The following is a 22,801-nucleotide window of genomic DNA, read 5'->3' as shown; positions in this document are numbered from 1 at the left end:
TATAATAAATGAAATATTCCTTTTCAACCCTCAGAACACAAGTTGCCCTAACTTGCAAAAAAAAAAAGGAAAAATTGTCATATTTTTGTACTGACCAAAGATTGTTGTTTGTACAGTATTGGAATGTGGTTGTCAATGTTGTAGAATAGATACTTAGCAGAAATTGTCATTTTTTTACATGAATATCATAACCATAGCAAGAATGCATGCATATTGTAGACAGGACTACACTTATCTAATGTTTTGACCTTTTATAGAATTTCTGGACTTGGAATGTGAAGCAAATTTGTAGTACATGACAAAATAATGTAGAGCTACACATGAACAAAACAGGAGCTACATGTACAATGTATTTCTCTGTGCTTTTGGTAAAGAACATTCAAGTGAGACCACAAGTAAGGTGTGCTTACAAAACTGGAGCTGAAAAGGGCTACTGTACCCACATGGAGTGTGTACCATATCAGGAGTTTCTATCAAAGTGGTATAAAAGAACCATGCAAAAGCATAACAACAAAACATACAACCACATGTACACTGGTGTGCCACACTCTCCTAGGCACACAGCATACGCCTTGCTGCTATTTGTCATGTGATCTCCCATTACTGAAAGTGTATGAAAAGCTCTGATTCGTTTGAAGTTGAAACTTTTGTTCCAACACAAAGGATTGTTCTCACCTACAGCTTTTGACCAGTCACTCTGGTCTTCTTCGACAGACTGACCCAGTGAGCCTTGCCACTCTCTCTAGATGAGAACAATTTCTTGTGTTGGAAGAAAAGTTTTAACTTCAAACATGTAACTACATGTACCAACACAGATGAACTTTCGTGACAGTGAAACCTCTAATTCCTCTGTCTCATGTAGACCACAACAATTCCATACGGTAAGTCATCTCCATGACCAAAACAATCATCAGATTGTATAGAAAAAGGTTCAAAATAATTGTGTGGCCTCAACTGTTAATAGCATGTAAACCTGCATTGTGACACTTTGTTTTATAATATTACATAAACTTATATGCACACACTTTGCACTCTGTTGTAATCAGAAGCCAACAACAACTGCAACAAAAAACATCATAATTAAGATAGAAATGTGTATGTGTATGATGATGTAAGAATTTCTACCTTTTGGGTACCAGGCTTTAGGTACAACGAACTGTTTTTTTTAGATGCAATGAATTAGTTCTGTCCTTGCACATCATATTCTGATCTTCCTGTTTTAACATGGCTTTCAGGCTAAAAACGTCAGGTTTAGTTGCCAACAAGGCACAGGTGGAGATGCTGGGGATCATGGCTTCATACAAAACTCATTTTAGGTGTGGGACTGATTTTGACACTTCAGTGGAAGCCTGGTAGACATACTTTGATAGGGAAAACTGTATACTCGCAGGCATGATGTAAAAAGCTTCATGCAGATGCAGTTGTTTTATCGTTTAGTCCCAGGGGCTTGAGACTCCATGGTGAAGGGGTATGGTATTATGTTGGCTGCACGTACAAATGTACTGCGCCTGCACGAAACACAATCATAGAAATGTGCATAGCATTTTGGCAGAACGTCTCATTTAAGGTCCTATTCATGTATGTAACAATGACATCCCATCTATAGTTTTTTAAATGTTGTGTCCGGTAAGATGTCACCTGCAACTGGTAAAATTCTGAGGCAACGTTTACCAAACATCCAACGAAAACCATGAAAAATACAGCTTTTGCACAGGTGCAGTACGTTCTGCCAACATGCTTATGGTGAGGGGGTATGGTGGTTTAGTTACAGGCATTCTGGTAAAGGTTTTTTTTCTAGGAACTTAATACATGCTCTGTCCAATAGCAGCTGAGAAATTCACTCATAACAATCACATAAATTGCCATTATTTTGTTTCTGCTATGAGTAGAGGCTGGTAAACTGGGACTGTACACAAAGGATATGGATTCTTTCCTCACACTTGGAGGAAAGTCAGTAACGTGCACACTTTAAGTCATCGGGAGGCTTCATATATGTGGGAAGTTTTTGGTTTGCAGCAGAGGCTATAGCTAGTCTGATTGCATTTCCCTTTTAGCATTTTTTTGTTCACAGTGATGTCAACATCTTTTTACTTAGCCTTCCAGTAGTGTTAAAACATATTTTCACTTAGCCTTCCAGTGTTCTACATTACTAGAACACACATGATACTGAAACAGGCAACTATCAATAATAGCGCTACAAGTTGCTTCCATATACAACTACTATGCTCTGGAGGATCACTCAATCTTGTTGCGTATGCTGAATCAAACTGTATTGAAACAGTCTAATATGTAGATATTATACTAAGTCTTACAATCCTAAGTAATCTATGATCATTACATTACATTGAGTCCAAATGATGGCCAGCATGACGTTTCCTTACACAGGAAATTTCAGATGCTCTATTTACTTTGTAAATATTGCTTTTCATTTCAGACTTGTACTTATTTGTTCCCAGGATGGAGATGATACAATTGACTTGTAGTTGCCTTTCATAGTCTTGTTTACCATGGCCGAGAGGTACTACGTATTTTGACACTGTTGAAGTATAACATCTAGTGGTTCTGACTTGTAGTATGTGCAATATTAGGGTTATAAAGTAATGGACATTTGTCTATGAGTCAGTAGATGTTGCTTTCTGGCCCTAATATTAAGTCAGAATTCCTAGCTGTACTTTTCGCAGTGTTGAAATACATGTACGTTGTACAAATGTACCTGTGGGCCACAGTACTTGTTTTTGCAGATTCTGAAGTAGACTTACATGTGCATTACATGCTATCTTAACTGGGCTCCTTACTGCTTGCACACTTGAAGAAATAAGCTGGGTTCTGCGCTCCCCAACAGTTGAAGTATGGAAAAACACAATAAAAATACTTGATGTACTGAGACTTTGGTTGAATAATTTCAGACATGTTTATTGTCTTTATGTTAATGTATATAGAGTACAGTACTCTCCAAGCAGAGGTTTGTGTTGGGCTTATTCTTGGTGTGTTTTTAGGCTTTTTATCAGGGGTTTCTTTGTTCCAGTGGATTTTTTTCCACCGCAAAAAAGAAACCCTGATAAAAATCCTAGAAACACACCAAGAATAAGCCCAAACTTCTGCTTGGAGAGTACATAGAGAGAAAAGACTGTTGGACACTGGGGTACTTGACGTCTAGCCTCCATAGCATGCCAAAAACTGGGGGTCTTCGGGGTCTTTGGGTGTTTTATGCGCTATTTTCTGATTGCATATAGACAACATAGCCGTCCTGGTGGAATTACCCCCGTTTTTAGAACTGGGCTAATAAGAAAACAGGCGAAGACCACCAAACCCCCAGTTCTATAAGCCTGCTACGGAGGCTACTTGATGTCCCTGTACTAGTGGGGGGGGGGTTACTACTCCAGATTGACGCAGTAGATGCACTGTTCCCGGGTGGTGTGTTCAGGGCAGCACAGACACGCCATGAAGAACTGGTCCAGCACGTGACGACGGGGGCAGTCGTTGTAGTTTCCATCTAGAAGAGGCAACAGATACAGCTAGTGGTATCACTATTATTTACCCTCTCACATTAAAAAAATGATCCGGAACACTCTAAATCGGTTCAATTTTCTCCAGATACGGAGCGTTCCCATTGGAGTAAAGAAACCGGGTCGAAGCCAGTTGCCAGTATTCGGCTCGATCCGAAAAGTTTTATCATAGTAGAAAAAGGCTCATCTCCAAGCAGATCTCTCGCTGGCTGCACAATTACAGTATCAAAGTGTCCTAGCCTGGATGCCAGACCCATAGCACACTGAGCCCAAAGTATTATCCCTACATACTGGGACATTACTTTGGGCCCAGTGTGCTATATGGGTCTAGCATCCAGGCTAAATTGTACAGGCAGTTATTCATTTGCCAGACAGTTATCGTTTGTTTGTTTGTTTATTTATTTAACCAGGAAATGCATGTCGCCTATTGGCGTTTTTGTCACTTAACAACCTGTCTGGCAAATGGATACTGCCAATTTGACACTGTCTTTGCAGCCTGGTGATCAAAAAGATCTGCTTGGAGATTTGATAGGAAAAGAGTGGACTTGTACTGACTTGTGTGGTCGACGTCGCAGAAGACCAGGTACTCGCAGCCGGCGGGGTTGCTGACGGCGTACTGCCGGACAGGGTCCGCGCCGTTACCGCAGGTCTGGCGCCGGGTCAGCGGGCTGGCCGGGTGGACGGCTGAAACCACAACGACATTAAATTTTATAAAGGGCACTTTACGGCGCTTATATGTAGCGTAAGCATTACGTAATAGATGGCTGGGCAGTGTGAAGACGATGTGTGACTCAAATAATTGATCACTAAGTCCTTGGTGACTTGAATTGGACTTAATGCTAGTAGCTACGACAGGAGTTCGATGCACAATTGTACAATCGACTTTCTAACGGAAAAGCAATATTTTGTAATACTAGGGGTTACGTGTGGTAAAGAATTGCGTCTCTTCTTGTTTCTTTCCGCCAGTCTTTTCTTCCTGACCTCTGCTTGGTTTTATACGTCACACTTTCGACAAGTCACGTGGCAGGTTAAGTCTCACTGGGTCAGTCTGTTGAAGAAGGCCAGAGTGACTGGTCGAAAGCTCTAGGTGACACTTTCACCCAACACTTTCTCTTGTGATTGAACGAAAGTTTTAACTTTAAACAAGTTGTTGATGAGTTTACCTGGGGAGTTGCCCAGCAGGAGTGCTGAGTCGTCGATCTTCTCCACCATGTAGACGGGCAGGTCGGCGTGGAAGGCGGCCAGGACGGCGCTGAGGCTGCCGCGCTCCGCCCGACCCACCACCGCCCACTGGTTCACAACAACCTCGGTCTCCCAGTCGGGCAGGAACCCGGACCTCTCCCTCTGTCACCGGGAAAATACAGGTCAAAGTGTTAGATTAAAGCATACAGCACATCAATTCAGAAAAGTGAATCAATCTAGTACTCATATACTGTTATAGATAAATTATATTTTGGAGTTATAGCTGTAGTATAGATTAGCCTTGTAGCAAGGGCATTATGTCATTGCTTGTAGTTACTGCCGCACTTTGTGCGATGTACGATTGTTGAGCAATAAAGTTCATTTATTATCATTATGATTTTTTGTATCGTCATGGTGTAGCTTTAAGATAACTTAAGTGTAGGCCAATCTCAGATTTATGAAAAGGAGATTTTGATGATGTTTTACTATGTACTGAATGTTACAATGTTTCTTTATTAAAGGCATCATGTGTATAATGTTATTGTGCGTCCATTGTAAATAGTACGCAATTCAGCTTATGGCTGCAATGTACCTTTTTAAATAATTAAACCAGTCATTGAAACCAGTCATATACAGCTTAATTAATCAAATTAAATCGTGAAATTTTTCAAACGTGCACCTGTAGCATGTCCAGCCCGGCCTGCAGCTCGGCCTGTCCCGGCTCATTCCGGTCAGCCAGCGGCATGAGGAAACACGTGCCCTCCTCCGTCTGACAGTACAGGGTCAGGCCCTGTATACAGGGGATATATGGACGGTTATACACCTTAGTATAGGATCAGGCCATGTATGTACGGATTATATGGACAGTTACATATCTCAGTACAGGGCCAGGCTCGACATACAAGCATATACGGACGTTTCCATGCTGCCATGGTGGTTCAGGCGATAGAGGAGGACTGGCACCCGACATTAGTCAGGTAAGTCACATGCTTACATACAGGTGATATACGGATGTTTATACATACCTAAGTACAGGTCCAGGTCCTACATATATACGGACGTTTACATGTTTAATTACTGCATACAGGGTCAGGCCCTTAAGACCATGTTGAGAAATAGATTACTAGAGTGCAATTTCTTTTGGTGAGCACGGTTCTGGATAGGTCCTCGAACGTATCCAGAACGGTGCCTGGCCCGGCCCCGACAAACCTAGTACATTCTTGGATACGCGGAACCGTGCCTGATCCTAACCGTAACCCATTCAGGCATGGAAGTACGTAGACACGGTTCTGGATACGACAGTATCCACAAATAGCCATGCCTTCAAGTACAAGAGTTATCAACCAAGGATTGAGATGCTCAAGAATTCATTCTTTCCTAGAACTATCACAGAATGGAACTCGCTGTCACCAAGTACAGTAGGGGCATTGTCACTAGATAGCTTTAAACAATGTCTAGAGTTAGAAGTTCAAGGGTTAGGTGTAATAAGTCAATCGGTGTAATATAGCCAGCTGCCGCCGCGCCGCGTGCCTGCGAAGCTGGTGTGTTACGCCGAAAGGCTATACAGATACAGATACAGATACAAAGCACTCACGTCATGGTAGGAGTGTATGATCTCTGCGGCGGCCACGCTGTTGTGCTGCGGCACGCTGACCGTGCGCACACCGCTCGCCTGGTCTATGTCGATCTCCTGGCTGAAGACCACGCCCTTCTCGATCGGCTGCACGGTGTATTTCTGTAACCAGGAGGAGGGCGTCTTTAGTCTCTCTATACAGATGCCTATAGCTCTGCCTTGTTTATATGGCGTGTTTTTGTGGCATTTTGTACTTCTGCTCTCGATGGCAAATGTGCAGATGTTTTAACCAATCCGTATTGTGGTTTTGGCACACAGTTAGACAGATGATTAGCTAAGAGGCTCGGTGGGCGTCACTCCACCGTACAGGTGGGGAAGTCGTGTAAAATGCTTCTGCTTGGCGGTGACTTACTGAACTATATGTCCATCAAATAGATAAAGTCAAGCACTACATTTTCTTACTGATTATATACATATCGTTATTACTAGTAGAGGTATCTGTCAATTACAACATTGGGTAACGGAAGGCGCACTGTACTGTACTGTACTGTACAAATTGCCATCCTTAAAATTAAGTCAGCTAGTGTGGGCTTATGAGAAAACGTTTTCTTGTGGACTCACCTTTGCTGTCGCCAAGGCAATGAAGCACACAAACACAGTCTTGAACTAGATAAAAAGATGTTGAATTAATTAAGGGCCTGAGATTCAAAGCCAATACAGCGTTTTCTAACGCAAATAATAGGATATTTTGGTTTCAGCCAGGCTAAATATTATCACATTTGTTAAAACTGAGGTGATACGTTAAGAGTTTTCGCTGGTTTTATAAACATTTTTGGGAATAAAAAGAAGCATTACATATAGTATACTCACCATTGTGACTCCTGATGACACGGCTCCTAACGAACAGACTCTGAGTGTGTTTCACGGTCGTGTTTTTCTGAAGGCCTTTATACTTTCTGCTATAAACGGCGCAAGATAACTTTGCTACGTCATATGCGGGCCAGCGAAAATCAAATACGACTAGGCTGATAACGGGCCTTATTAACGATTACGATTAGCACGTATTGTATTAATATGTGCCCACTTTGGGTGGAAATTGTTTTTTTCTATCTGACATGATCTTGGCAGGTGACGGCATTCTCAGCACTGTGTTTACGTGTGAGGTTGCGTATACAGACTTTTTTCGGTGAAAAAAAAACATCGCTGCCGATGCCTTGATAGCGTATACCTGAAAATATTCGCGGTGGGTTTTTTTTTTAAGCACGTGGTTTTTGCATCGCGAATCCATGCATAATCACAGCCTATTTGCATAATCAATAAGAAACCTTAATAACATGTCAATCTTCGAGGTTGACAACATTTGGTGGAGGTATGAGGTCGCGGAACTCTTGTTTCCTAATGCCAACATCGGGAGCGCTGGACTATCAGAGGATAATTAAATGGAGAAATTTTAATGACCTGACCAATCACAATGTATCACTGTCCTTGGGTGACGTCAGTAGCGAGAAAGTACAGAATTTCAGATAACAGTCGCGGAGCTTCCGACTGTAATGACTGGTGTCAGAAATGTTATATGGGGGTCTCGATATTCACAAATGATAGGTTATCTAGCCTAATACTATCAAACAAGCTGTTGTTTTTCTCATGGCCTTGGGGCTGAATCAACCAGCTCCAAACCGAATAGGGATTTATCACATGAAAAGGCCACACCAATTTAGTTTGTTGGTTCGCGGATTCGCCTCTTCATTTTTATCTGATTTGCACACACACACAAAGATTCTGGTTCTGAATCAACTCAAATATGCTCATTTTTTTGCCCCCTACAGTTGAGGAGAGTCCTTTTCTTCCTAGTTATCACAGTTTTTTCCATCTATCAAATTTGTCTGAGAAAGTTGTTGATCATTTCATACAGCATCATTGGTAATGAGAAAATTGGGGTCGTGTGGCGTAGCGGCAGAGTGCGCGACTCGGAACTTAGAGTCTCGGGTTCGAGTCCTGACATGCCACCGATCTTGTGCCCTTGGGAAAGGCACTTTACACGGCTTTCCTCACTCAGCTCAGGTGAAAATGAGTATTGTCCTGTCATGTATTTGTCCCCTGTGTTGGTGGCGGCATTAATATAAGTTGAAAAAAATTGAGTGTGTCGTCACCACGTCTGGGGATTACATGTTGGAATAAAAAAAAAATGAGAAAATGTGTGGCAGTCATATGATTTCAGTAGCCACCTACACATGGGCGGAAATGGCTTTATTGCGTTTCTTCATATCCCGATTCAATCAAGCCTACCTGGGAGAGTATACATGTACGTCGTACTGTAAAATTATGTTTGCCAAATTTGTCTGAGAAAGTTTGATGAAATGATTTGATGACACATCATTCGTAATGAGGAAATTGACGTGAAAGTCATCTCTGCAATCAAGTGCACTTAGAAATGACCGAAATAATTACATTTTTTAAAACGTAAATACATAAATTGATGCAAGTTATACCACATCTTCCTGTGTATGTTTTTTTTTTCTAATTTCCTTGCACAGTGTTTTTGTTCATTAAGTATTTTCGTAGTTTTTCTCATACTAAGCTCGTCGGGACAGTGTGAGGAAGTTAGGTCAAAGGTCCCAGAAAAGATTATCCCATTTCCTGTCTTCAATTTAATGCTGTTTGCACGTCTGTTGCCTAAGAGGAGCTAGTAAGATACAGAACTATACTAGCTTCACGATAATAAATAAGACAGGAAATTCACAAACAGACTCTATCATGGCCTTGTATGATTTCAATTGCTTATAGTTTTACATAATAGAGGTGAGCAGTAATCATGCCATTGGCATTGCAGTTGGTACACCTTGTTTATTTGTCAATCAAAATTAAATTTACATTGAATGCAATTGACATGGGAAAGCATATGATATAAACACATTTACACACTGTTTATGTGGTTAGTCATAAAGTCTTCTTGTTCACTGTTTGCACTACAGACACAGTTATATAGAGCTATATTTATTATAGTACAGAATGTACAACATAGAGCTAAATGCTCCAAATCAATATATTTTTACTAATGTCAACATCTCTAGATGGCAGCTTATTCAAGATCATTAACATTGCTGATATGGTGGTTAAGATGTTAAGGAATTATTATTGCCACAAAATTATTTATACCCCTTGTACATTTGTTGTTTTCATAAGGAAATGTAGTACATTGGAAGTTGGAACATTTTAAACATGCTGCAGAGCTGCAAGTTCAATGGAGGTTTGCGACTTGTAGTGTTACTTCGGTAAGGTAGCCGAAAAGTGCCGAAGATAGCTGGATAAAATCAGGTGGAAAATGACCTTGAACTGTGACATGTCAGAGCCTCGGTATAACACTTACCAACCCTTTTACCTGGAGACTGAAGTGAGTAACTAGTCTTGAAGATGAGCGTTAATGTTTTTCTGCTTTCGTCTCCTAACATATTTAATCTTAGGACTTTAGTTGGATCCTCAAATAGTAGAGTGGCAAGCCGACATCTAACACACGGCAGTCGTCCCTCAGTAAGACATCTGGAATCAGATAGTTCCCGTTTAGAACTCTTATTCAGCCTGTCACACGACCGTACGTTGTACGTTTATTGATACCGATGACTCTTTGAACTGGGATGTTGTACAACAATGTTTTTGACATTCCAGTATACAGAAGCCTGCGATCGGCTTTGTGGTGAAACGTCTTGGTTGGATGTTTCAGTGTTGTGTTTTCCCGTGAGAGTATACAGTCCTTGATAGTAGATCGTTCACACTGTAGTATGAATGTGCATATACAGCATACCACGTCCACCCTGTGCTTTACGGAAAGGTAGTACAACAGAACGTTGAATAGCAAGCTTTGTCCTGAGTTCTGAGCTCGTATCTTTCCCAATCGTAAACCAAGGCGTACAAAACACTGTCTTCCAGAGGTGAGGTGGTGTCTTCAAAATGTAAACGTAGATCCAACAGGTAGACTGGGATTCTCGATATCCGGACTGGATTTCCGTAGGCGAGATTGCCATTCACTTGATCATCCTATGCTACTTGATTTTCTGTGCGTAACTATGTGAGCTGTACGAGGATTTAATGAAAGTTAAGTTGAAGACTTTGTATCAACACATCTAGTTTCTACGACGTGTCCTCAACATGACGTCATTTTACCTTCAATCCGGTACTGTTTTCAGCTCCGACAGTCACAGTTCATTGGTTCATTGTTACACAATTAAGGGTTTGGGCATTTTCTCCTAAAATTGCTTTACAAATATGATATTTCCACCATTGAACTGGCAGCTGCTGTCACGTAGCACTCTAACTGCTTCTACATATTCATACCTGGTTGCTACAAGCAATGGTACTTAATTTGGCTGCAGGCGTAAGTCATGTTTTACATCCAAACATCTGAGGCAACGCTTTAAAGAAGAAGAACAATATTTCTATTCAGCCAACTTTTTGGTCAGCTTTCGTCTGCAAAGTCTTTTCTACTAGTCACTGATCAGTTTTCACACTCTGGTGGTCTGAAGGCCCAGCAAGAGACCATTAAATGAACACTCTAAAACACCTTAGCCTCCCCCTCCCTCCCTGCTGTATCCAGAACCATGCTTTATCCAGAATCATGCTCAGGCATGGTTCTGGATAGTCTTAGCTTATCCAGAACCGTACTTGGGTCAAATCTACGTTGTTAGATACACGACGACTACCCAGAACTGTGCCTGATACTACCCCTAACCGAATTCAGACATTAGCAAATTTAACATTAGCAAGTTTAATATTGATATCAATGCACGTTAAAATTTTGATATTTTTGTAATATGATAAGTACCAGGTAAAAAAAAGGTTATATCTACTGGTTCAATCTACCTTACACCGATGTTCAACAAAATAGAAATGTTCAAATATTATGAAGATCACCTAAAATAGTCACTATTGTGATGGACAGTAAGGACCGGTCTATTCAAATATAGGGAGGCAACTAAATTGTAGTCTAAGCAAGTCCCTTTCTGTTATACTTATAACCTCCTAGGTCTAAATAAGACTTTTCACTCTGATACAGCTTTGGTACAAACTCTCCTAGTGTAAAAGGATTTGTTGAAATTGGATAAAGATAAAGCTGTGCTGAAAGGCAACTATAATTTCTAAAAACACATTTTCTTAGAACAAGAAGCTAAAAATTAATCATAGAAAACATTTTGGTGATTTATTATAATTTTTGATTAGTAAAAGATCAGGTAGGTAACGTGTCAAATGACATTTCGTTATCGCTAATTAATACGAATATCTTTGTTGTTTTTTCCCTTAAATTTGGGGATGTGAGTCAAAAGACATTGTCTTCAATATCAACTTGGTTAACTTTTGTATCATTGAAAAAGAATAATGTCTGTATGTGTTGAACTTATTTTTACACCCTGAAATGGTAACGCTGGTGGTTAGTGGTAATAGGTAGAAGCTACATATAGGTGAATAGATGTGCGCCATGATGTGTTACAGATTCCCTCCCCTGGGTTCTCCCATAGTCACTCAGTATGTGTTAGTCAGAGAGGGGAAGAAAAGGGACACACGACGTGGTGTCATACGGGAACCGTTCCCTGGGATCTCCAGAGGCCATTTTCTACAAGCCCTGACACCCTGGACTTCGGGGGCCTTTGTATAAACGTATTTACACTGAGCTTTGCTCTCTACATCTGACCCATATGTTGATGAAGTTGAAGTTTTGACATCCTGAAAGACCCGTCCCCTGTTCGCGACGGCATGAGGCAAAAACCATGCAGTATCATCATAGAAAGGTACGGGCTCCCTCTCCTTATCGTCGGGGATCTCACTGTAGGTATGCTCCGGGAGAGGCAGTGGGCCCTGTGCAGCTGGTAGCTCCCAGCAGGCGCGCGGGAGAGCCGGCAGGGGGCGCTGCGCAGCGGCCATGTGATCTGGGATCTCACTATAGGTGGGTTCGATGGACGAGAGAACAGCCGGCAATGACCTGCAGGACGCCGCATCGTCTTGGGCGACCCCACTGGTGCTCAGTGCAGGGAGGGAAGCTGACCGTACCACACCGGATACGGATATGGCATCATCTGGGATCTCCCAGTACACGTGTGGGAGACGAGGCAGCGGCCTCCGAGCAATGGTTCTGTCAGAAGAAAGTTCCATTGAAAGCAGGAGAGTGGGCCATGACTTGCAGGAAACTACGCCATGCGACGCCGTCCTGCTTGAGCCAGCAGGGAGGGAAGCAGACCGAAGCAAGCCGGGGAAGGCAATTCCACGCGGGATTGTCCAAACCTGTGCACTGTCGGTGGGCCGGTCATCCTCTGTTGTTCTTGCTAAGTACATCTTCCATACCAACACTACAAGGGACGACACGGCCAGACCGACCACTACCGAAACAACAACAGATATGAGAACATGATCTGTTGCTGGAGGCACCTCTATCTGCTCTGATACATGCACAGGCGCGCAGGTGGTTGTTCCATCCTGCAGTGTAGTGTTGTCTCTCTGTTTTGTAGATGTCTGGTGTTCGTCTGTATATTCAGAGTAGTGTGTAAGGTTGATAGAGTGGTCAGTATCTGTTGTGTAGGCTGGTGATGTTGTGTGTGTCTGCGGCTGGTCATGGATAGTGGTGAAGACCAACTCCCTGTGTTCAACTTTGTTGACCAGAATGCAGGTGATGTTCTTTGCATTGTTGCCGTTTGTATGGGCTGTGGTGGTGAATGTGTTCGTGTCTTGTGTCTGGACAAATGACATGCCAACACCTTCAAAGGTTGCGTTCCCTGTGGACAGGGAAACCAGTCGGAAGACTAAGTCTCCCATCAGACCCACTGCAATGCCTCCATCATATTCCCAAACCTGCCTGCATTGTTCAAGCGTCTTGGTGTCCAGTTTGTCTGTCAGAGAGTCGTCGTCAGTAGCCAAGACAACTACAGGAGCCCGGATGGAGACCGTGCTCAGAGAAGGGTACAGGTCACTATAGGCTGGTAAACATGGACGTGATCTGGCCTCAATATTATAAGGAGCATTGTGAATGAATAATGAATAAAACATCCACCTAATTGAGACTTCAGCAGGGGTTACCCTATTGTGGCTGACACAGAAGAGGAACCCGGGCACTGCGACATATAATTCTTCTGACCCTCTCCTGACACGTGTACTGGCTGTTTTAAACCAAAGTAGGCTCCACGTCAATTCATGCGGCTGTACATCATTGACAGATGACAGCATGCGACTGCCGACATGGAGCCTATTCAACCAAGACTGTCCCCGGAACACATCTTCATCCAAACATGACAGATCAGTTCCACTCAGATCTAAGCTGCGCAGCTTTGTGAGTTGGAATGATCCACGGGAAATGGTATGGATTGGATTTAAACTCAGGTTCATGTGCAGCATTCTATATCTCATTCCATTGAACCAGGCAGGGTCTACATCATGTAACAGGTTGCTCTCTAGATCTAAGAAAAATAGGAGATCTAAGTGCACGAAGCTCCTTGGCTCTATCTGCCTGATGTTGTTGTTGGACAAAATCAGCCGAGTAAGCCTCTTCAAGCCAGCGAACCAGGCCTGTTTGACGGATGCCAACCTGTTAGAATCTAGGGACAGTGTTCTGAGACTGAAAAACCCAGAAAATATGTTCTTCTCCACATCAGTGATGTTTGCATCTATCAAAGCCAAACTGAGGACCGCAGAATGCTCGAAAGGAGCCAGGCTCTTTTCCGACAGAGCATTGAATGGGTATCCTCTTATTGCAACATGTTGGGCCCTCGCAAGAAAATGGAAAGGGCTGACAGGAGCAACGCCCTCTTTTAGGACCTCACACACGACACATGTACCAGACACTGTCACTGTCCAGTGTCTCTGTGTATGAGGAACACACACTCGCCATACAGCTACATCACACTGAAAAAAACGTGAGTCATTTGAAGCTGCACAGGTAGATATCAAGAGGAGCAAGAACAACATGGCTGCGTTCTCACTCATTCGCATCTAAACCTTTCGTCTCTTTGTTACTTACCAGCACTTGGTCCGCAGATCTGTACCGGCAGTGACAAACTGAAGGTTCTGATGTCTCATCGAATCATTATCAACTTTCTCAGACAAGTTTGAAACAGAATAGTAAAAATACAATAGATGGTTCGTTGGTAATTGCACAACAATATTAGTTAAGCGAGACAGTGTGCAATGTATATTCAGATTGCTCGTAATGAAAACAAGGTATGACGAAACCCAATGTGTCTGTCTTGGCTACTAAAATTACTCCCACCCATTTCCTGATTACCAATGATGTTCCATCAAATCAACAGCAACTCTCTCAGACAAATTTGAAACAACGTTATTAAAAAAATGTTACGTTATTTGGTAACCGTACACTAATAGATAAGCAAGACGTCACACGGTGTATTTTGAGGTAGCCCTTCAATGAAAGCACGTATGAAAAAACACGTGTAATTCAAAAACTAATTTCTGTCCATGTGTAGGTGGCAATTGAAATGACTCTTGAAAATATGTTTATGGATTTACTAGGACTTCAATCAACATGTAACCTGTATCTTGTCATAGAGTAAAGAGACTCTTTTTACACCACCAAGATTTTATTCAGCCGACGTTTCGGTGACCGTCTGTCACCTTCCTCAGGGCAATTCTGACTGGTTCGAATTCACATTGCATTGTAGCACAGGTTTCGCTGCTACAGATACATAACGAAATGTACAATATTTACATATCTACATGTGTTCAATCTTTATGACAATGTAGATTTCTTAATGAAAGCAACTTTTTTTGGCCAATCTTTTTTATGCGCACGCTCGCATCAGTTGTGGGCTTCCCAGAGGATGTCATCCATATAATCAAATCAACATGGCCTAACCGCATCGATGACTGACACAAGTCCTGTTTAACCAGTCTCACAGGGAACACATGCACTCTCTACATGTACTCGCCATGGAACAATTACAAACAGACACGCCTAAGGCAGGTATGGGTAACAGAGGGTGTCTACATTGTTTGTGACCCTCACACAAACATTGCTACATGATTATGCAATTAGAACCTGACTCATTATGATGAAGATACATGTAATTAAAAATAGCTTGACCTGTTTAGAAACATCTTAAACTTTAGTTAACAATTGTTAAGTTTCTAGCTTTGTGGACTGTTTTCATCTGGAAGGTCAACCATAACTGCAGGCTAGATACTATTAGGTAGATACTAGTAGTTTGGTCTAGCCTTTACCAGGCCTTCCTACGGGGGTACGGATTGTAAAATGCGGTAAAAAAAAGAGAAGAATACAAATGTCATTGGCCAGTGCACGGGAAGATTAATTTTCCCCTTCAAGGGGACAACTAAATTGCACAGTGGCTAAAGTCCACTGGCGAATTATTCTCCTTAATTGGCTTAATTTTGAATCCACGGTGTTAGTCTGGTAGAGACTATACTTGAAGTTTGGGTGGGGAGGTACGTATTTATCTCAGGTCAGAGAGCATTCTAGTGCATTCCCTCGGCTTCAGTAGACTCCTGACACGTCTACAACGAGCAGTGCAATTTTTCTAACATTTCTTTGATATCAACGCTGCTAATTTCTATAAAAATGCGCGAGTGCGTGTCCCTACACATCGGGCAGGCGGGCGTCCAGATCGGTAACGCCTGTTGGGAGCTGTACTGTCTGGAACACGGGATACAGCCCGACGGTTTGATGCCGAGTGACAAGACCGTCGGGTACGAGGACGCCTCCTTCAACGCCTTCTTTACCGAGACAGGAGGGGGCAAGCACGTTCCTAGAGCCATTTTTGTCGACCTAGAACCCAGCGTGATCGATGAAGTCAGAACCGGGACGTACAGTTCTCTGTTCCACCCAGAACAGATGATTTCTGGCAAGGAAGACGCTGCCAACAACTACGCACGGGGACATTACACCATCGGGAGGGAAATCATTGACCAGACGTTAAGTCGAATCCGCAAACTGGTGGGTGTATCTTTATCTTTCAATTTTAACCATAGAATCTACACTGCACAAAATCCAGTCTTTAGGTACACCTTAACGCATGGCATAGATGTTCCGTTTCTTCACTTTCGTGTACGTTTATGCAAGATTTCATGTATCCTTAAAGATTCCGTGCAGTGCTGTTAGCTTTGTACGTATGTTCTCAATACTTAAGGTATATCCATATACCTACCGTTGCAACTTGGAAAGAAACTATACATATGGTCTACGTACGTCTGTAATGATTTTTATCTTTTTATTTCATTTTTTCTAAACATAGAAAAGCGCAAAGACCGGTCGGAAACTTGAACATTTTTAAACACGTCATGACTTGACAGGGCTTCAAATACCACCTGCACAGTAATATCATGCAGGTTAGTGCACGTAAAATTGGGTTGATTCTCTCTTACTTATAATGATAAAAAGTACTTTTATAAAATCTCATATTGATCTACATCGTTTTCTACCCAGACTGAGAGCTGCTCGGGTCTGCAGGGTTTCCTGGTTCACCACAGCTTCGGCGGCGGGACGGGGTCAGGGTTCACCGCCCTCCTGATGGAGAGACTGTCTGTAGACTACGGCAAGAAGTCCAAACTACAGTTTTCCATTTACCCGGCTCCACAAGTAAGTAATAGACTGTTCACAAATTCCCCTTTGCTAAAGTCATACGTGCATGAAGTGTTGACTTTGGCTTTATTTTATCTCTGTTAGCTATTTTTCCTGTGCTCTCTTACATCGTAATACATCAATACAAAGTGAATAACACAATACTGTCACACACGTTCTTTGGAAGTTATGAGGACACACCAATATTCTTTCAACCGGGACGGGGGGCGGTACTGACTTCGGGTGAACTTTGACCCAGTACTGACGTCACACGTGTTAAGAATCACATGCCTACAGAAGTCCGGTCAGATAGCCATTGAAAACCGAGAGGTTCGGTCGAAAATTCTTGTGACAGATTTAAATTTGGAGAACATTTTGATTTTTACTAGTGTTCACCTGATTTATTGTGTCTCGTTGTAGGTGTCTACGGCAGTGGTTGAGCCCTACAACTCTATTCTGTCTACCCACACCACCCTGGAGCACTCCGACTGCTCCTTCATGGTCGACAACGAAGCGCTGTACGACATCTGCCGCCGCGGGCTCGACGTGGACCGCCCCACCTACACCAACCTCAACCGCATGATCGGGCAGGTCATCTCGTCCATCACCGCCTCCTTGCGGTTTGACGGCTCCCTGAACGTGGACCTGACGGAGTTCCAGACGAACCTGGTGCCGTACCCGCGCATCCACTTCCCCCTGTCCACCTACGCACCCATCATCTCGGCCGAGAAGGCCTACCACGAGAATCTGTCGGTTGGTGAGATCACCGCCAGCTGCTTCGAACCGGGGAACCAGATGGTCAAGTGCGACCCTCGGAAAGGTGAGCACCAAAATACGTAGCCTACACGTTTGGGATTTTTCAAGGAAGTTATTGCTGTGTCTCTGTTTGTAAATACCACCTGTTTTGAGGTCGAAACAAAACCAGCTTCTTTCAGTCTGTGTAACACAAATTCTCACTTCCCAAGAGTCGATCCTTGCAGAGGATTCTTTTTGTTACCATGAATATCGCTTCCACAGGAGCTCTTCACATTCTCTGTTAACATGGAAACCAGTAAGCAAAGCCTCCAATACAATAATAATAGACAGTTCTACATTTACATGCTACATCTGCTACGTTTGTGTACAAGGGATACTCTGTAACATGATTCTGGAGTTAGCAGAAATAGCGGCCCAGTTCGGAAGCCGGAAAAGCCCGGACTGGACTGCTTTTTCCACAAACCCGTTATTCTCTGTTTGCAGGGAAGTACATGGCGTGCTGTCTGCTGTTCCGTGGTGACGTCGTGCCCATGGACGTCAACGCTGCCATCGCCAACATCAAAACCAAACAGTCTATCCAGTTCGTTGACTGGTGCCCGACAGGGTTTAAGGTACGTGTTTCCACGAATATTTATCTGTACAAGGACATTATGATCTGTACTGTATGGTGAATAACGATATATGAATTGAACTTGTTGGGTATGCTTCCTATCATGTACGCTCTAATTACCTCCATGAAAAATGGAGGTATTGTTTTTGTTATGTAACGTTATGTGTGTGTGTGTGTGTGTGTGCTTCAACTGCATTAGTTCTACTGGATGAGTCCAGTCTGTCTCCGAGTGAGTGTCATTACTTCTACATCTGGTTTCGCACGCTGTTTGTACAGGTCTTTTCTTTACATGACCTCCTTGACAGCTGGTGTTTCTCCCTTGCACGGTGTAGAAAGGGATTGCCAAAGGAGATTGCAAATGGGTCACCTTGCATTAGTTTAGTTTTCATCTATTCAGAGATATATTCAACCCCCCTACAAATTTGTCTCTTGTAAACACCATGTAAACACCGTGGTTTTATGGAGATCTGAGATCTTCGAATTCTTGTTTGCGTAATGTATGTACAACTAAAACAGTCAAGAGGTCATCTACACGAATGTTATTCCAAGCTTCTTATCGAAGTCTTGTAATTTTTAGGTTGGAATCAACTACCAGCCTCCCACCGTGGTGCCTGGCGGAGACCTGGCCAAGGTTCAGCGTGCCGTGTGCATGTTGAGCAACACCACCGCCATCGCTGAGGCCTGGGCCCGCCTGGACTACAAGTTCGATCTGATGTACGCCAAGCGCGCATTCGTGCACTGGTAAGACAGCTTCTGTTATGAAATTCCATTCGAACCAGGGGTCTTAATGATGACTCTATTTTTTTTATTAACTAGTTGACGCTTATTAAATAGACTTCTTACCTTGGCCTCATAGCTGAAAACATGATTTATACACAAACTGTGTTTACTTACTTCAAAAATATGCCCACTTCCTTAAAGTTCATGCAAATTGAAACAATTCTCTGAGATTACAGTCAAATTCAATTTCACCGAAAAAGCCAACTCTGAAAAGGTTTACGGGGATAATCAATGGGCGATCGCGAGCAAAGGGTTTGAGTTGAATCGAGAATTTCCTTGTACCGTTGTCAGGTACGTGGGTGAGGGGATGGAGGAGGGGGAGTTTGCCGAGGCACGAGAAGACATGGCGGCCCTGGAGAAGGATTATGAAGAGGTGGGGATGGACTCCTTCCCGTCCGACAGCGAGGGAGAGGGAGACGAGGAATACTAGCCCGTACAACCGGACCGTACAGTCAAGCCTACATTTGAACCAGCGGCCGCACCTGATCTAGGCACTGTATGGAATAAAACTGAAGCACAGTTATCAACTGAAGCTTCTTAACTCTATATGCTGTCTGAGTGTGTATTTCTTTCAAAACTACCGCATATATTACATTTTTTTCTACTGCAAGAAAATAATCACAACATCAGCACACATTTTTGGCCCGGCCATTTTCATCACCTTTATTGTGTAATTTTAACTACTTGAGTGCAATAAATAATATTGAATACAATAGTTTAAATGAACATATTCGTCGAGAACGAATGACTCTTTGCTGCTAGATTATAGAAGCTTCAAATGCTTCGTTTAATACCCATTAAGTCGGTTATTACGAAAATAATGATATAGTTGGACATAATTAGAATTTACGTATATTCAGTAAATTTAAGTATATATTAGGTAATTCAGATACTCGCACGTACCTTATGCCATATGCAGGAATGAATATATACATGTAGTAAACAAATTATGTAGTTATGTTTTCATGTGTTTCAAAAGAGAGAATTCAAAGAAACTGTGATTAACAGTAGATGAACAATAGTACATAGTATTGTTTTAATACACAGACATTTATTACTTTATTATTTAGCATTAGCGTTAGCGTTAGCATTTCAGTGTTCTATATTCCATGTTTTACATCCTCTGGATCACATATGGTCACATATGCATTTAGCCCATCTAGGCAGGAATATGCAATAAAAATGATATTTGTCTATTTAGGAAAGTGACATAATCTCCGCTAGTTGACTAATTACTGTACTCTAATAATACAAGAATACCGGTGACATGTTGTGGCGACTTTGCTGGCTCCACGCTTGGTGTAGAGGTATTAGCCCCGCCAGCTCCCGCCTAAGAAAAATACCAATCAATCAATCAATTAATAAATTACGAACCAATAAATCAATTTCAAGACAATAACCGAAAATATCACGTAATTCTAAGACAGTATTATTCTACCCCTGTAGTATGTAGATATGTGTGTTTTATTGTTGATTCTGAAAAAGGGATATTATGTTTGTTTTTAGTTTTATGCACATTTGAGCCTTAAAAGAGTAGCCCAACAGCGCTAAAAGGTTTCTGTATCTGTATAGCCGGTATAACCGCCCTTCAGCGTAACACACCAGCTTCGCACGCACGCGGCGCGGCGGCAGCTGGCTACATTACACCGAACGACTTGTTACACCTAACTCTTGAATATATAACTCTAGACATTGTTTAAAGCTATCTAATGACAATGCCACTGCTGTACTAGGTGACAGCGAGTTCCACTCCGCGATAGTTCTGGGAAAGAATGAATTCTTGAACACCTCAATCCTTGGCTGATAACTCTGATACTTGAAGGCATGGTTATTTCTTGTTCTCTTCTGGGCTGGTATTAGGTACTTAGTAGTTGGGATCGACGTCCACCATTCGAAATAAATGAAAGACCTTCGCCAATTAGCTAAGAGAAGAGTTCTTACCAGTGTACGTGCAGACCAGCGGGTCTCCGGTCCACTGCCCGCCGGTGCAGGTGGTGGAGGTGTTCCCTGACTGCTGCTCATACCCGCGGCGGCAGGTGAACGTGCACGTCTCCCCTTCCTCGTACGGCGAGCGGCAGGTCTTGGGTCCCCAGGAGCCGAAACGTCGAGGGGGAGAGTCACATCCAGCTGGAAAAGTTTTGTTGGAAAAATGAAATTGTTAGAACAGATTACTCTCCAACCCAAGACTTCAACCATTATGATGGCACGGTTGTCGAAAGGACGAGACTATATGTATCTGTAGAGCCGGTGTAACCGCCCTTTGCCGTATACGTTTGTTTCTTTGTTTGTTTGAACCGTCTTCTTTCATACATGAACTTTATGGACACAACAAAGTACACTTTTGTAAGGTCTATAACTAAATATACAAACAGACACGTGAGTACAAAAGACACAAGCTGTATCTTTTGTCTCCACTTTTCTACATACGTTTGTTATGCGTCTGTTAAGTCTTGACCTGTACCTAGCCCGTCGTGGCATGAATGTACAATAAAGGTATTTCATTATTATTTCATCATTAATATAGTGGAGTATCACGTACAGGTACGTCGGCACTGCAGCGGGGTCCCAGACCAGGCGCCGTCAACACAGGTGATGGTGGAGTTCCCGGACTCCGCAGAATACCCGTCCCGACAGGTGTAGCTGCAGTTCTCTCCGTTCACGTAAGGCCACCAGCAACCCTGTATCGTGCTGTACCAGGTGAAAGATGGCCGAGGGCATCCAGCTGAGCAGGTAGGGATGTTGAGACAGGATTGTCAGTTCTAAACAGGAACTACGTATACACGGAACTGCAGGTAGGCTAGGTAAAGACCTACTGCATGTAGATAAGAACTGAAAGTAGATATCAAGAACTGAACTGTATGTACAGTGTAAGAACTACTGCATGTATGTAAGAACTACTTACTGTACACGCAGATGAGCGGTGTTCCGGACCAGGTACGGTTGTTACAGGTGATGACGGAGTCTCCAGACACCGCAGTGTAGCCATTCCAACAGGTGTAGCTGCAGCTGTCTCCGTTCTCGTAAGGCCACCTGCAACCCGTGCGCGAAGACCCGCGAATGTACGGTAGTCGGTCACACCCGGCTGGGAAAGAAACATAATGTATAGATAAACCTGTATATCCTGTAGCGTATTAAACAACGATAAACTCTAATTGATCTTAATTAAAGCCTGCCTTAATGTATACGTAGATGCACGTGCAAGTGAAGGAACGGAACCTTGGCGCATATTTTAAGGTGTGCTTTATGATATAAGCAGTGTTAATTCTAATGCAATTTATACTTTATACTAAAGCAACAGTAATGCATGGTAGGACTTACTGTACTCGCAGACCAGGGGTTGTCCGGTCCAGGTGCCGCCGTTGCAGTCCCGGCTGGTGTCGCCAGATGTCCTCCTGTAGCCGTCCCGACACTCGAAGTCGCAGGTCTCCCCCTCCTGGTACGGCCAGCTACAACCTTTCCGCACGACGCCTTGTCCGGTTGGAGGCCGCCGGCACACCGCTACGGGACACGGCAGGAACGGGACGGTTTGTGTCCGGGTACAGTTTCATCGTAAAAGATATTTCTCCATTCTTCTTTAATACGGAGTAAATTCTAAGTTTTGCTCTGTTTTTTTATTTGACGACGATTATTTATAGTAGTATATTACACTCCAGTGCGTTTTGGACCATATTCTGACATAATGGCTATGCGGAAACACAGACACATACGGACACGGATCCCAACCAACCAACCAACCAACCAACCAACCAACCAACCAACCAACCAACCAACCAACCAACCAACCAACCAACCAACCAACCAACCAAACAACCAAACAAACAAACAAACAA

General features: G+C 42.9%; 4 protein-coding genes across 4 annotated transcripts in view; 1 reads left to right on the top strand and 3 right to left on the bottom strand.

Moving 5' to 3' along the window:
- Nucleotides 1-2,892: 2,892 nt before the first annotated feature.
- LOC109486337 lies at nucleotides 2,893-7,215 on the bottom strand. Its single transcript, XM_019790161.1, has 7 exons — nucleotides 7,132-7,215; nucleotides 6,883-6,927; nucleotides 6,283-6,423; nucleotides 5,368-5,478; nucleotides 4,670-4,850; nucleotides 4,062-4,190; nucleotides 2,893-3,493 (listed from the first exon to the last, which is right to left on the bottom strand). Exons 1-7 carry the CDS (start codon nucleotides 7,132-7,134, stop codon nucleotides 3,375-3,377), a joined length of 729 nt encoding a protein of 242 aa, XP_019645720.1. The 5' UTR covers nucleotides 7,135-7,215; the 3' UTR covers nucleotides 2,893-3,374.
- Nucleotides 7,216-11,772: 4,557 nt separating this feature from the next.
- On the bottom strand, nucleotides 11,773-14,507 carry LOC109485999. The gene is made up of 3 exons (XM_019789695.1): nucleotides 14,504-14,507; nucleotides 13,467-14,165; nucleotides 11,773-13,016 (listed from the first exon to the last, which is right to left on the bottom strand). The coding sequence occupies exons 1-3, from the start codon at nucleotides 14,505-14,507 to the stop codon at nucleotides 11,773-11,775; spliced, it is 1,947 nt and encodes a 648-aa protein (XP_019645254.1).
- Nucleotides 14,508-15,757: 1,250 nt separating this feature from the next.
- Nucleotides 15,758-19,401, top strand: LOC109486300 (tubulin alpha-1 chain-like). Its single transcript, XM_019790106.1, has 6 exons — nucleotides 15,758-16,201; nucleotides 16,691-16,843; nucleotides 17,246-17,645; nucleotides 18,065-18,192; nucleotides 18,769-18,932; nucleotides 19,263-19,401. Exons 1-6 carry the CDS (start codon nucleotides 15,827-15,829, stop codon nucleotides 19,399-19,401), a joined length of 1,359 nt encoding a protein of 452 aa, XP_019645665.1. The 5' UTR covers nucleotides 15,758-15,826.
- A 217-nt stretch (nucleotides 19,402-19,618) lies between these two features.
- The window catches only part of LOC109486330 (complement factor H-like), a 5,397-nt gene continuing 2,214 nt past the window's right edge, over nucleotides 19,619-22,801 (bottom strand). Inside the window, exons 3-7 of the mRNA XM_019790150.1 lie at nucleotides 22,290-22,469; nucleotides 21,874-22,053; nucleotides 21,511-21,693; nucleotides 20,913-21,098; nucleotides 19,619-20,301 (exon numbers count right to left, since the gene is read on the bottom strand). Coding sequence (XP_019645709.1) covers nucleotides 20,282-20,301; nucleotides 20,913-21,098; nucleotides 21,511-21,693; nucleotides 21,874-22,053; nucleotides 22,290-22,469 — 749 coding nt within the window. The 3' untranslated portion in view covers nucleotides 19,619-20,281. The remainder of the gene's footprint in view (nucleotides 20,302-20,912; nucleotides 21,099-21,510; nucleotides 21,694-21,873; nucleotides 22,054-22,289; nucleotides 22,470-22,801) is intronic.

Source organism: Branchiostoma belcheri, unplaced genomic scaffold, assembly GCF_001625305.1.
Source record: "Branchiostoma belcheri isolate BF01 breed outbred unplaced genomic scaffold, Haploidv18h27 scaffold8, whole genome shotgun sequence".
NCBI lineage: Eukaryota > Metazoa > Chordata > Leptocardii > Amphioxiformes > Branchiostomatidae > Branchiostoma > Branchiostoma belcheri.
Note: the sequence above shows the minus strand (reverse complement) of the source record. Positions and strands in the feature narration are given on the sequence as shown.

Coding starts and splice junctions, on each gene's coding strand:
- LOC109486337 (XM_019790161.1), bottom strand. Junction 6,424..6,882: donor TTGCCTTGGCGACAGCAAAG/GTGAGTCCACAA, acceptor TCCTGGTTACAG/AAATACACCGTGCAGCCGAT. Junction 3,494..4,061: donor CTGCGACGTCGACCACACAA/GTCAGTACAAGT, acceptor TGCCTCTTCTAG/ATGGAAACTACAACGACTGC.
- LOC109485999 (XM_019789695.1), bottom strand. Junction 13,017..13,466: donor TAGGCTCCATGTCGGCAGTC/GCATGCTGTCAT, acceptor CCCTGTCCACAG/GGAACGCAACCTTTGAAGGT.
- LOC109486300 (XM_019790106.1), top strand. CDS start 15,827: ATGCGCGAGTGCGTGTCCCTACACATCGGGCAGGCGGGCGTCCAGATC. Junction 16,202..16,690: donor TAAGTCGAATCCGCAAACTG/GTGGGTGTATCT, acceptor TTTTCTACCCAG/ACTGAGAGCTGCTCGGGTCT. Junction 18,933..19,262: donor AAGCGCGCATTCGTGCACTG/GTAAGACAGCTT, acceptor TACCGTTGTCAG/GTACGTGGGTGAGGGGATGG.